The sequence below is a fragment of the Lepidochelys kempii genome, chromosome 2 (assembly GCF_965140285.1).
Source record: "Lepidochelys kempii isolate rLepKem1 chromosome 2, rLepKem1.hap1, whole genome shotgun sequence".
Lineage (NCBI taxonomy): Eukaryota > Metazoa > Chordata > Testudines > Cheloniidae > Lepidochelys > Lepidochelys kempii.
This window is the reverse complement of record NC_136381.1, coordinates 258,975,498-258,989,972: the sequence shown is the minus strand read 5'-3', so window position 1 is coordinate 258,989,972 and position 14,475 is coordinate 258,975,498. Positions and strand designations below refer to the sequence as shown.

At 48.9% G+C, this 14,475-nt stretch overlaps 1 protein-coding gene across 3 annotated transcripts in view; it reads left to right on the top strand.

Annotated features, from left to right (window-relative positions):
• VILL (villin like) overlaps nt 1-14,475 on the top strand; it is a 65,964-nt gene that overhangs the window by 19,218 nt on the left and 32,271 nt on the right. For all 3 annotated transcript variants that reach the window (XM_073334729.2, XM_073334727.2, XM_073334726.2), the window contains 6 exons: nt 4,545-4,741; nt 8,206-8,314; nt 10,561-10,671; nt 12,086-12,285; nt 12,404-12,482; nt 13,862-13,960. In XM_073334729.2, the coding sequence (XP_073190830.1) occupies nt 4,569-4,741; nt 8,206-8,314; nt 10,561-10,671; nt 12,086-12,285; nt 12,404-12,482; nt 13,862-13,960 (771 nt within the window). In that variant the 5' untranslated portion in view covers nt 4,545-4,568. The remainder of the gene's footprint in view (nt 1-4,544; nt 4,742-8,205; nt 8,315-10,560; nt 10,672-12,085; nt 12,286-12,403; nt 12,483-13,861; nt 13,961-14,475) is intronic.

Genomic DNA, 14,475 nt, shown 5'->3' with positions numbered 1-14,475 from the left:
CGTGACTTGTCCACGGTCTCTCACACAGTCCATAGCAGAGCTGGGAATAGAAGCCAGGTCTCCTGCATCCCGTCCTGTGCTGTAACCACAGTATTGTGTAGTGGTAAGAAAACTGGAAGGGGCGTGAGGAGAGCTCATGAGTTCACTCAGAACTTGAGCCAGGCTCGCTTGCAATTTGACCTCAAAGGCTGAGGCACTTCAGAGAACCTAGGCTGAGCAGCTGGCGTGTAGCAGCAGAAGTGCCCTGCGTTCCCAGGGTGATATTCCAGGGTAATGTGCTGTACTGGGGCTTCTTTAATATCTCCCCAACTCTTCTTCATTTGCATAGACCATTCCAGGTTCAGAGCATAGGTGCTGGGGGGACAGCCCAGTGGTTTCCGTCATAAAACAGTGTTTACAGTTTGGTTCACAATTCTCTCAACTCCCCGGCCATACACATTGTTCCAGCACCCCCAGTTCAGAGGCCTCCTTGGGTTCACTTTTCCATTTGGCAGCTGTTCTGAGCAGTGCACCAGGTTGCAAAGGGATGAAAGCCTCTTTGATGGACTTAGCTCACGTCCTAAAGCGGGTGTGTGTGTGGGGGGGGGGGGGGGTAACTTCTCTCCTTCCTCCATCACCCCTGCAACTCAGGTCTTCCACCCTCCATACTGGGGGAATTGCTGGTAGACCCTCATGGTCAGTGGGCCACAGACCCACCCAGTGGTGAGCTGGAGCCGGTTCGCACTGGTTTCCTGGAACCGGTGGTTAAATTTAGAAGCCTTTTTAGAACCGGTTGTCCCACGTGGGGCAACCGGTTCTAAAAGGGCTTCTAAATTTAACAACCAGCCAAAAGTGGTGCCTTAGGTGCTGACTCCATGGGTGCTCCGGGGCTGGAGCACCCAAGGGGAAAATTTGGTGGGTGCAGAGCACCCACCGGCAGCTCCCCTTGTCCCCGTCCCCAGCTCACCTCCGCTCCGCCCCTGTGTTACGCACTGCCTCGCTGTGCTTCTCCGCCCCGCTTCTCCGCCCCCCCGACTTCCCGCGAATCAGCTGTTCGCGTGGGAAGCCGGGGGGCGGCTGAGAAGCAAGTGGCAGCTTCGCGCTCAGGCCCAAGGAGGCAGGGAGGGGAGGGGAGCTTGGGCGGGGGGGCACGAGGAGGGCCGCCCGCACCACAGCAGGTAACTCAGGGGGCGCACAGAGGAACCGCTCCCCGCCCCAGCTCACCTCCGCCTCCCTGGGCCTGAGCACGAAGCCGCCACCTGCTTCTCAGCCCTCCCAGGCTTCCCGCACGAACGGCTGATTCGTGAGACGGGGGGGGGGGGCCGGAAAAGCAAAGCGGGGCGGCACATTCAGGGGCAGAGGCGAGCTGGGGCCAGGGGCAGGGTGGGGGGGGACCTGCCAGTGGGGGCTCCGCACCCACCAAATTCTCCCCGTGGGGGCTCCAGCCCCGGAGCACCAACGGAGTCGGCGTCTAAGGTGCCACTTTTGATGTGATCGGTGGGGGGAGCGGCCGCTCCCCCTGCTCCCCCGCTAGCTTTGCTACCCCGCCCCTAGGAGCCAGAGGGACCTGCCAAATGCTTCCTGGGAGCTGCCCCAGGTAAGCACCGTCAGGACTCCTCACCTCGCCCCCCGGCAGGTCCCTCTGGCTCTTGGGGGCGGGGCGGGGCGGAGTGGGCACCCACTACTGTGGCTCACGAGACCCTCCTGCCCCGTTCCGGGGGCAGTCAGGTGAGGGGGGTGGATGGGGCAGGGATCCCAGGGGGAGGGGAGGACTGAGACCCCCTCGTGGGGTGAGGGGGGAACCAGTTAAGATTTTGGCAGCTCATCACTGGATCCACCCCTTCTCTGCCAAGTCCTGCTCACATTGCACTGGTACATGAGCAGCTCAGACAGAGCCGTGTTTTCCCCCAGATCCTGCCCTGCCTTCCTTATGGAGGGGAAGCAGAATTATTCCTTTGGTTTATTCAGGGCTGGGGGTGGACTCAAATGGGTCTCTTCTTCCCACCCGTCAGGCTGATGCAGCTGCACATGGACTAAGCCCAGGTTTATTCGATGGAGGAGTGTTTGTCACTCCAGCATTAGAAGAATCAGTTTGTTCGTGCTGGGACATGTTTCGCTTTCCTGGCCAGACATTGCCTGAATACAGCCTGCCTGCTGCTCAGTGACTCATAGGGTGGCACCCTTGGGATCTTTAACAAAAGGGAAGGCCCACTGTGCCCTGCAGCTAATCATATTTCTCAAGCAGATGCTTTATGAAAGCAAACAGCAAGGCTGGCTAAATCTCAAACACAGCCATGTGTGCTCGGAAATGAAAGCACCCAGCTGCCATTGACTTGAATGGAAATTCTGCATGAGGAAACAGAACTTAGCCCTTAGACAGGGCTAGGGGGGAAAGTGGGGTTGTGTTGAAGAGTTTGTCTACACTGCAGTTAGACACCTACGGCTGGCCCATGCCAGGTGATTCAGGCTAAGGGGCTGCTTAATGATATAGACGTTTGGGACCCTCTTACCTCACAGGGTCCTAGAGCCGGGGCACCAGTATGGGCCCGAATGTCTACACTGCAATTAAACAGCCCCTTAACCTGAGCCCCACAAGCCCGAGTCCACTGGCACAGGCCAGCGGCAGGTTTTTTAACTGCAGTGTAGACATACAGATGGGCAGTAGACTAAGACTCAAGCCTCGAGCTGGGCAGGAAATGGTTTTTCTCTCCCACAAAAATGTTCCTGTTCTTCATGGGGACAAAGCTCTGTGATCCTGGGCAAGTCACTTAATCTCACTGTACCTCCAAGTGTAATCACGCTATTACTTCCCTTTGTCTTGGGTATGGAGGTCGCAAACTGGGTACGGATTGTCTCTAGAGCAATGAAGCTCTGAGCTGCTTGCAGGATTGCACATTAAATGGAGTGATTTCATTGCACATTAAGCAGCTATATCTAAAGAAATCAAGTTCTTCTCTATTTGGGCTCTTAAACCGGTGCTCACCAGTGTTATCTGAGCACTTTCCACAGAACAAAACAGATCAACAGAACTTAGCTTCAAACCATTTTATAAAATGAGTCTCTATTAGCTTTCCTGTACAGTGGATGATGGAGTTTAGATGAGAAATGCCGGCACCATTCACAAAACACCTGCCTTCAGAGGGCTTGCCTTTTCTCTTTAGGGTATTTGGCTTCACACACCAGGAATCACAATAGGAGCTGTATGGACCTCAAACCACATGGAGCTAGACCTGTGTTTGAGAGTCAGCAGGGTTTCACACACCATTTGTAGTCACTTTGTATTTATTGTGTGTGTATAATATATATGTGAATAGAATCATAGAAGATTAGGGTTGGACCTCCCCCACTGCAACTTGAGAACATTGCTCCTTGTTCTGTCATCTGCCACCACTGAGAACAGCCGAGCTCCATCCTCTTTGGAACCCCCCTTCAGGTAGTTGAAGGCTGCTATCAAATCCCCCCTCACTCTTCTCTTCTGCAGAGACATTGAGCCATTGATCACCACCTGTTGAGCCCGATGATCTATATTGTGTACAAAAAACTGCATTCAGTGAATGTTATTTAGGCTGCAAAATCAATCACTCAAAAATTAGGAAATGCCAGATGTACAGATGCCCCTGCAACTGTCAGTCTGCCACCTTGTACTCGATGAGCCAGGGATCCTGTGGGGAAAAACAGTGGGTGATCATGTAATTGAAGACTGTATCCTCATAATGCACATGTGTAAGAGCGTTTTGTCCAGGGATCCAAAAGCACGTAGGAACATTCATTAAATAACCAATAGAACACTCACCAAACATGAGAGTAAGGGCAGCTCGCAAGTTGCCGCTCTCAGGCCCTGATCTAGGATAGGGAGGGAAAGGGTGGGTCTAGTAGTTAGTATTGGTCTGGGGCATGGGAAACCTGGAATCAAGGCATTGTTCTGTCACAGGCTTCCTGCGTGAATGTAGGCAAGTCACTGAGCCTGTGCCTCCATGAAATGGGGATAATAGCACCTCCCTACCTAGCAGGAGTGTTGTGAGAACAAATAAATTGAAGATTTTGAAGCACTCCGTTACTATGGTAATGGGGCCATATATCTACCTGAGACATAACCAGTAAGCACATGCTAAAAATGTAGGCATGTGCCTAAGTCCCATTAAGTGCTTGCCTGAATCAGGGCCTTCCAGCGTTCTTTATGGCTCAAATCCTGCTCCCATTGAAATCACTGGCAAAATTCCCAGGAGCTTCTGTAGCACAGGGCTGGGCCCTAGAAGGACAGCTTGACCTCAGGCAGGTTTTTGCATGCAGAATATTAAGGGTAAATCCTGTTTCCCTTGCTCGGGGAAACTTCACTGATTGCACGGGAGTTTGGCCTGAGTAAGAGCGCCGCGATCTGGCTCTCTAGTTTATACCAGTTCTCTTCTGTCAGAGGTATTATTCACAAGATGCCAATCACACTTTCAAGCTGGCTTGGTTCCTGGATTGCAGATCTAAGCAGATCTGCATGATTCCACTGAGTGAAGCCTCTCAGTGCAATGAATCTCACCCTGACCTCCTCTTTATACCGCTTTTGTCTTTCCAAGAATAAGAAGACCTCAAACGGCTTCATGATGGACCTGCACTACTGGATTGGGAAGGATTCATCTCAGGATGAACAGGGCGCTGCGGCCTTCTATGTCACCCAGATCGATGACATGCTTGGGGGGAGCCCAGTGCAACATCGAGAAGTGGAGGGACATGAGTCTGAGGTCTTCAAAAGCTACTTCAAAAGCGGCATTATGTGAGTGGAAATAAATGGAGACTGCCAGGCTGGTCCAAGCACGCAGGCTAGGCTGTAGGTCTGGTCAAAAACATTTTTTTTTTATTTTTTTCCCCTGTTTTGTTCCAAATTTTCAAAAAATTTAATCACCATTTTAAAATCTGAAACATTTTGGCCAGCCTCAGAGCTGGTCAAAATCAGGGGAAATTTTCATAAACTCCTTCCTCAAATTTTTCTCCCCAGTTTTTTTATTTTGGAATGGGAAACATTTCCCCCATCTCTACTAAATCCTTTGAATCTTTACTGTACACGCAGGGTAAAAATTGGATGGGCCAAAACTACCTCTTTATTAAACCCCAGCAGGCCTGAGTCTCATCTTAGCTAACCAGAACACATCGTTAGGACCTTCATAAAACAAACTCAGCACAAGGGACAAGATTCTAATTTCACATTGGCAGTAATCAGGAGTAACTCCATTGGAGTCAATCTCTGTCTATTTTAGGCTTCTTTGTGACCTCCATTACCACAGTATATGAAAGCTTTACAATCTCTAATGTATTTAGACCAGTGGACCAACCTTTCTCTCCGGGACTGCCGCATACCTTGTGTAGTTAGCCATACCTGTGCAAAGCTGGGCTAAAATGCTATGAAATCTGAATTCCCGCTCACATTGCTGATAGCATGTTATTAACTATGTTAATAACTATTATTAAATGTTATTAATTATTATTAAATTTGTGGACCAAGTTGAAATATTATGTTACTGGTGTGTTCCCAACGGGGCTAGAACTATTATAAAACCCCAAAGCTACATCTTTTCTTTCCAACACAGGCATGTACATTGCTGAGACTTAGTGCAAGGCCTGATACATGTATGTGAGGTGTTAGGTTGTGCAAAATGCATGGTGATCATGATAGGGTGCCACCCATCCCATTCCATGCTGGTGCACCCCACAAGCCAGGAAAACAGCTCAGGAATTGTTTCTGATTGCTTTGTCATCTTGGGATGCGTCTGGGTCTTCATCATAAAGTTTCAGAGTAACAGCCGTGTTAGTCTGTATTTGCAGAAAGAAAAGGAGGACTTGTGGCACCTTAGAGACTAACCAATTTATTTGAGCATGAGCTTTCATGAGCTACAGCTCACTTTGTGTTGGAAGGAACTAATGACATCATGCCTCGTGACAAAGGTGTGGGGCAAGGGTACCCCAGTGTCATGAGGCACCTCGCTACCACCTGCCCAGGAGCATGGATCAGCGTTCAAGTCACACTCCCGGTCAGTATCTGGCCTGAGCCGGGGAAGCTAATGGTTCAACTAGTGGACCAAATTCAGTGATGAATCCTGGTCGCGTGCCAACTGAGGCGCGTTGCGCATACACGAAGAAGAAGAAGAAGAAGAAGAAGAAGCAAGAAGCAGTCAACAACAAAATAGGAACGGCCATACTGGGTCAGACCAATGGTCCACCTAGCCCAGTATCCTGTCTTCCGACAATGGCCAATGCCAGGTGCTTCAACGAGAATGAACAGAACAGGGCAATTATCAAGTGATCCATCGTCTGTCGTCCAGTCCCAGCATCCGGCAGTTGCTGTGTATCAGCAACCTAAATCCACCAGTTTCTGTCAACACAAGCACTTCCCTCCAGGCCCCTCTCTCGCAGTACAGGTTAGCGGTAGGCACACACCAACCTCCAAGTCGTCCGAGCATCCCACTGAAGTGCTCAGCCCCTGTTCCATGGAGCACGCATAGAAGTCTCAGATTTACTACTCCCAGAGAAGTAGTACACCAAGCTTGCAAGGTTCAACTCAGCATCACCATTTACTTTACACCCAGCTCTCCATATATTGATAAACTTTTCAAAGAACAGAGATTCAAGTGGTAGAAAGTAAGAATATTGGAAACAAATGGTTGCTTAGAAAAAAATCATAACACGCTTTCCAGAGCCTAAACTTAACTCACAAGACATTCCCTGTCTCCTACAGGGTGGCTTCCCCAAATTCCTTTTCCCAGCCAGCTCTCATAAGATCAAGTTTGCTGATGGCTTGTCATCACACATTGAAAGGAATAACTCGGGGGGAGGGCTTCCACCTGCATCCCCAGATCGAGTTTCAAAAGTTCATTGTCTGTCTTCAAAACAGGATAAACCCTGGCTGGGCTTGTTCTTTCCTGCAACCTCCGTAATCTATTGGTTAGAATTTTGCTCAGACTGTAAATGGATGTGAACTGTACAACATTTAATTTACATGTAAACAGACCGAGAAACATTTCTTGCCTGAAAAAACACAACTGCTTTTCACCTTCCTGATGACCAGTCCCTTTGTCACAGACTTTAAGTATGTAATTGTCAGTTTATATATGTAACACCTTACCCAACATCCATACGTACACCTCACAATGGTTATGATGACCAGTGTGACACAGGATTTAATTGGAAACCTTACATGACATTCTTCTAGTGAACCCAGTGGATCCTTGTACCCTATATGCCCTGGGCATTCAGTGGTTCTAGGGTCACACTAGGACCTGCAGTCAAACATTGTGATTCACATGTCCCACAGCACAAGCACAAATAGCTTACGTCAGAGAGGAGGGTGGCATCCTGAGTCCCTGCAGAATGCTGTTTTAATTAGGGATGGTCAAAATTTTTCCATCAAAACTATTTTTTGATGGAAAATTAGATTTTTTTCAATACAATGTTTTCTATTTGCAAAAAGCGCCTGGGAACTGAAATATTTCAATTCCGAAATGCCCCTGCAGTGCCTCATGGGAGAGACACTTCAAGTGGTCATGAGCCTATTCTCCTCTATGGGCCAGGTTCGCCATATGGATGCCACCTCCCATGATGCACCACAGCCACGCAGGACCGTCCTTACCCATATGCAAAGTACGCAGCTGTGCAGGGCACCTGGAAATTTGGGGCACCACATTTCCTGGTGCCCTGCGTAGCTGCGTGCTGCCCCAGCCCCTGCCCTGGCTCTTCCTGCCCCTGCTCTGCCCCAGCCCCTCTCCCACTCCCCTGAGCTCTGCAGCAGGGCCGGGCCTGCACTCACCGGTGGCGGGAAGTGCAGACACAGACCCAGCCACACCGCCAGTGAGTGCTGGGGGGTGGTTCTCCCTGCCCCCCAAGCCAGCCCTGCCCCCCCCCGCAGAGGCCTGCCCCACCACCCCCCCGCAGGGGAGCTGCGTAGGGCCCCAGAATAGCTAGGGACAGCCCTGCAGCCACGTGAGCCCTAGGATACAAGAGGGAAGATCATGGTGCATCATGGGAGATGTAATCTGACCAGAGAACCTGGCCTGTCGAGGAGAATGGGAGCATGAGGATCACAAACTACAACTCCCCTGAGGCACTGTGGCAGCATTTTCAAATACAAACTTCTGGATATTTTGGATTTTGGGGGTTTTTTGCCAAAAACTTGACATTTTCCTGGAAAAAAACCCTCATTTTCTTACCTGCTCTAATTTTAACCCTCGATTCCCTGTTACCCAACAGCTACAAGAAGGGAGGCGTAGCTTCAGGATTCAAGCATGTGGAGATCAATATGTACAACATCAGACGCCTCCTTCATGTCAAGGGGAAGAAGCATGTGTCAGCCACAGAGGTAAGGGCAGAAGCGCTTGATTCGTATTAGTCACTCGTGGTGAATTTCATAGGAGCAATGCTGTTGGGTAATGGTCTGGCATACCATATGGCTTTCCAGTGGTCCGATTCTGACCTCGCTTCGGTTTTATACCCATGTCACTCAATAGGACCAAATCCTCAACTGGTGTAAATCACTCTGATTCCAATGAAGCCAATGGCGCTGCATCAGTTTGAACCAGCTGACTATCTGGGCCATAGATTTCAGTGGATTTACGTCTTACACCAGTGTGAGATCCAAATCAAGCCCTCTGAGCAATGGCTGCAAATGCAGAGCCTCATTCTCATCATCTTTACACCAGTGTAACTTGATGTTGAAGACAATGGAGTGACACTGGTATAAGTGGAAGCAGAATCAGACTTGCAATCCTTCCAGCCGAAGTCACGGATTTCTTACACAATTAAAACCAAGCCAACGATTAACTTGATTTTGTAGCTGCCTTGTCATCTGAAGCTGGAGAAAAATGGTTCCGGTTTTTCTATGCATTTCCTTAGGGCCTACTGCAGGTGGTTGTAATAATAATGATTACATACGATGCTATCATGTTTCATTATGTATGATTAACATATTATTCAATACTGTAATATTATTGTATTTTTAAGACCGCATTGGCTTGCCAAGACATGCACATGTCTAAGCTGAGTCACCACACTGCTGCATTGCTGTAACCCTGGCTGTCCCTTCCCTCCCCCACTCAGCGCTAATATTCGGCCCTGATCCTTCAGAGGCTTGCACACATGCTTACCCTTGTGCTGTGCTAGGAGTCTCATTGGCACCAACTCACACAGTACACGCAGAGCTTCTGACCCTGCTTTATGCAGGATCGAGACCTTGGCTTGTATATGTGCTGTTGGGCACTGCACTCTTAAATGGGTGAGCTTCCCAGACAGGGAGCCTGGGGGAGGAGTTCTGTGGAAGCCCGTGCTATAGAAGCCCATGCTCTGTTATGCAGAGGCAGCTGGGACTGCAGCACTGAATATAAAGGGTCTCTTTCAAGCAGCAGCGTTATTGCTCATCCCCACTGTAAGCTCCTTGGGTCAGGGACCGTGCTCTTTCTATTAGTCCTGAAACTTTTCCATGGGGGCGGGGCGAATCCATTTTCCGATCAACTCTACTCAACTGATCATCACCATTTGCAAATCCCTGCCTTACAGAATAAACAACATTCAATAACTTACAGTGGATTTTGCTATCCTGCAGAGAGAGAGAGAGAAGCTGGATATGAGTCAGCAGTGTGCTCTTATTGCCAAGAAGGCTAACGGCATATTGGGCTGTATTAGTAGGAGCGTTGCCAGCAGACCGAGGGAAGTGATTATTCCCCTCTATTCGGCACTGGTGAGGCCACATCTGGAGTATTGCGTCCATTTTTGGGCCCTCCACTACAGAAATGATGTGGACAAGTTGGAGAGAGTCCCGCAGAGGGCAACGAAAATGATTAGGGGGCTGGGGCACATGACTTATGAGGAGAGGCTGAGGGAACTGGGCTTATTTAGTCTGCAGAAAAGAAGAGTGAGGGGGGATTTGATAGCAGCCTTCAACTACCTGAAGGGGGGTTCCAAAGAGGATGGAGCTCAGCTGTTCTCAGTGGTGGCAGATGACAGAACAAGCAGTGGTCTCAAGTTGCAGTGCGGGAGGTCTAGGTTGGATATTAGGAAACGCTATTTCACTTGGAGGGTGGGGAAGCACTGGAATGGGTTACCTAGAGAGGTGGTGGAATCTCCATCCTTAGCGGTTTTTAAGGCCCGGCTTGATAAATCCCTGGCTGGGGATGATTTAGTTGGTGTTGGTCCTGCTTTGAGCAGGGGGTTGCACTAGATGACCTCCTGAGGTCTCTTCCAACACTAATCTTCTATGATTCTAAGCTGTTGGCCATTAGGCCCAGCTAATCATTTATTCCCATGCAGTGTCCTGCACAGAGGTTATTGTTGTTACCACAAAACTAGACTTTTAAAAGAAGAACAAGGAGATCCGCACATGGGCCTGCACAACACATTCTTCCTTGAATTTTAAAAAATGTCTGGTGTTCCTATCCGTTCAAACAGGATAATAAATGATAAATCCCTGATCATGTTATGGATAGTTAATGAATTTGCAGAGGAAAACAAGCATGTTGTTAATATCAGAGTGTTGTTCCTTCCCCAAGAGCCAGTTTTCTTTGACGATCGTTGTTCCCTGGTAACATGCACTGTTTCGCTATCTCATGACAGGTGGAGCTTTCGTGGGACAGCTTCAATAAGGGGGATGTGTTCCTGATGGACCTTGGGAAAGTGCTGATCCAGTGGAATGGTCCCGAAAGCAACATTGCAGAGAAATCCAGGGTCAGTGTGGAAAATGCCATTGGATTTATTTGGGGCATTTTGAAAGCCTGAAAAACGAAGAGAAATATGACAGATGATGATTGCAAAATAGCAGCCTCCCCAGCACAAAATGAGTGATACACTGATGAGTATAAAACCCTAGCAGAGGGCTATTTTCCCATTAACAACTGCTACAGGAGTGGAAGAACAGTGTTGCAGTTATGACATAGGACGGGTTCAGGGGATGTGGGTTCAGTTCCTGGTTCTGCTCCAGATTCTGTGTGTGGCCTTGGGCAAATCACTTAAACCTAAATGATGTATAGAGAGGCTATGTGACATAGTACTTAAAAAGACAGAAGCTTTGTCTACACTAGAGATCTCAGGGGTGGGGAAATTTGTATTAAAAAAAAGGTACTGTGGACTAGTACAAAGTGACCAGTAGCAGAGGAAAAGCAGAAGCAGAAATAAGAATACCAAGCTCTTACGTATCAGCTTTCCTCCATAGATCTCAAAATATTTTACAAAAGTATCATTATCCCCATTTTACAGATGGGGAAACTGAGGCACAGAGCGGTGATGTGACATGGCCATGATCACCCTGCAGGGCTGTGGCAATGTTAGGAGTAGAACTTCGTCTTCCCTGAATTCCTGTCCAGTGTGTCGTGTCCCACTGGACCCCACATTGCCTCTCTGTGGTTGTCAGGGACAATGCCATGGAAGGCCATCAAAAACTAGAAGGGCAATTATGAACCAGGTTTAGGGTGCATAGGGGAGGTGCCTGAGGTTGTGGGTGAACTCATGGCACCCCTTTATATGTATGAAAAGGCAGGCAGCATCTTTCTGCATGTTGTGGTACCCAGAGAACTGGGCCTTGGGGACACCATGGAGAAGATAGCAGCATGGTCAGGGTAAGGCGAGCCGCTGATGCTTTCAGCAGAGGTGGAGAGGAGGCAGGTTCCCCCAGGAGCAAAGGGGAAGAAGGGCTGCAGGGCAGATCTGCAGGCATGGGAAAGGTGGCAGCAGGAGGAGGGTTTGCAGTGAGAGATGATGTCCAGATTTCCTTTGATGCTAGAATTCCAAGGCTGCTTGAAAACATTAGGTTTAAGCTGTTTTGCAATGGAAAATTGGGTTTTCAACTCAACAGCTTTTTTCACACAAAAAAAGTCTTTCCACAGAGAATGTAAAGATTTGGTTAAAAACCGAAACATTTCCATTTGGAAATGCTGTCGTGGTGCATCATGGGAGTTGTAGTTTGGGTGCCTCGTGCCCCCATTCTCCTTTATGGGCTAGGGCTGCCCAGGCAGACTGCATTGACCAAGATAATAAATTGGACTGAAATGTCCTGTGTGAGCATTGAAAGTCTGTCCTGACCCGGCACCTGCAGAGGTGAAAGGCGAGTCTTTTCATTGGCTAAATCAGGACCCATCTCTTGCAGGGACTGGCTCTGGCTCGTAGCATCAGGGATGGCGAGAGAGGCGGCCGGGCCCAGATTGGCATCATTGACAATGAGAAGGACTCCCCAGACCTCATGCAGATCATGAAAACAGTGCTCGGGGAGAGACGTGGGGCGCTCCGGGCCACCACCCCCGATGAGAAAGCCGATGAGCTGCAGAAAGCAAACGTCCGGCTCTACCAGTAAGTCTGGATTAGGTCTCCAAACCCAAGCCCTGGGAATGAGTGTGTGTCCCCCAGGAGGATAGTCCCTTCTCCCCCAGCCCTCTGTGAATCTTTCTCTGCCCATTGCTTCCTCTAGTGTCTACGAAAACAACGACGACTTGGTGGTGCAGGAAATAGCCACCCGGCCCCTCACACAAGATCTCCTCCAGCATGAGGTAAGGTGCAGGGAAATGGGGGGAGATGCTAAGGTTGTCGGCTCTTTGTGATAAGAACTGTCACTTCTTGTCCTCTGCATGCACAGCACCTGCACAGTGGTACCTGGGTCCTTGCCTGAGGCCTGTAAGTTAAATGATCGTACAAATAATAATGAAGGCGGAGTATGGCAGTTGATGACCTGCCCGCCCTCGCAGCCCAAGGACCTGTTACCTCGGCAGTCACTAAAGGAACAGTCAAGTGTCTCAAGGCATTGTCAGAAGAGAGATGATTAATAGCTTGTGTTCGTAGACGTGAGGGAGGATCTGACTAAAATATGATAGTGAATTTGTCGCCACTAATTTCTTCACGCAGAAACCAGCCCACAAGATGTGGGGGTTACCATGAGGGAAACCAATATGTCTGTCAGCTGCCACCAACCCCTCTGACTAACCAGGGTTCTCGCCTCCCTCCCTCCCTCTGTTTCTAGCCGTAGAAGCGTAAGGTGTTATCGAGGGTAGATCAGTGTACATGTCACCTCTGAATAGAAATAAGCAGTGCTTAATTTGTAATGAAAGAGGTGCTGGGGCTCAAGCAATTTTTTTACTTTCATAACTGATGCAGCAAGCCCAGAAGTGCCAGGCGCCAGGGCTATGAAATGCCAAGCCTAGAGGTGCCAGGGCTCAGCCCTGGCACAAATTAAGCACTGACTGAAAGGTTCTGCTTGCTTCTGGGTTGTTTCGCTTTTCCTTTAAAAACAAGAAGCTCAGTTCTCCGTCATTGTTACCTGGTATGGTACCAGGATGCAGTTAGACTGTCAGGGATTTGAGGTAGAGTTACATGGCCCAGTTCTGATCTGGCACAGCTTGGTTCTGATGTTACACTGATTTTACACCAGTGTACTCCTCTGGCTTCAGGGAAGTCACTCCAGACCTACACTGGTGCAAGAAAGGTCTAAGTCAGTCATTGCTTCGTACTCCTCTAGCTCCCAGCAGGCACTCTACAAATCAATACCACTCATTAGTCTAGCACAGTGGGCTGAGGGTTGAACTTTCAGGGCCTGTAGTTCTAGTCTCTCTCACCCCATGCTTTTGGGAACGGACCCATTGGTTGCTGATGTGTGCAAAGGACTCATTGCTGGGTTTGGAACAAGTGTCAGATACTCTCGGGATCAATTCAAGCTGGGTCTAGGGCAGAAAACATTGTACCCATTTTCTGGGAATAGTGCAGCTGCCTATACTAGCTCTCAACCACCGCTAGCAACTGTGCACCCGACCCACTTGAGGAAAAGGGGCAAAACATTTCCTAGTCTAGACGTGAGTGCTGGGGACCCTTTGGATAAGGGGAGAAACCTGGCCCCAGCAGGATTTTTGATCTATCTATTTCCTGTGCTTCACTTCAGGACTGTCACATTTTAGACCAAGGTGGTTTTAAGATCTATGTTTGGAGAGGAAAAGACTCCAGCAAGGAGGAAAAGAAAGCCGCATTCAGCCGAGCTGTGGTGAGCCCTGTATTTAAAACAATCTGCCAGGGGAAGTAGCTAAGAACTAGCCCAGTTGCTGATAATTACAATGGAGCATTGATTGATGGGAGCTGGCCTGTTTTCTCGCATATTAACTGGATGAAATAAATGGGAGCTGTGGGGATGAGGCCACTTATTTAGGTACCTAAGAGCCCAATCCAAAGCCCACTGCAGTCGCAAAGAGTTTTTTCCATTGACTTCAGTGGGCTTTGGAATAGGCCTTAAATGGGAATTTGTAGTTGACATTTTCAAAGTAGCTAAGGGATTTAGGGCTTTGTCTTCGCTGGGGAAGAAGGTGTATTCATGAGTTCATGAACTTGAAGTGAAATCCTACTGAAGACAAGACAGTTTGTAGTTTTCACACAAATTAGTACATGAGGAACTGCAGCAGAGAGGCTAAGTGACTCACCCAGGGTCACACCGGAAATCCGTAGTAGGGCAAAGAATTGAACCTGGGGCTACCAAGCACTAGGCTGACACCCAAACCGCTGGAT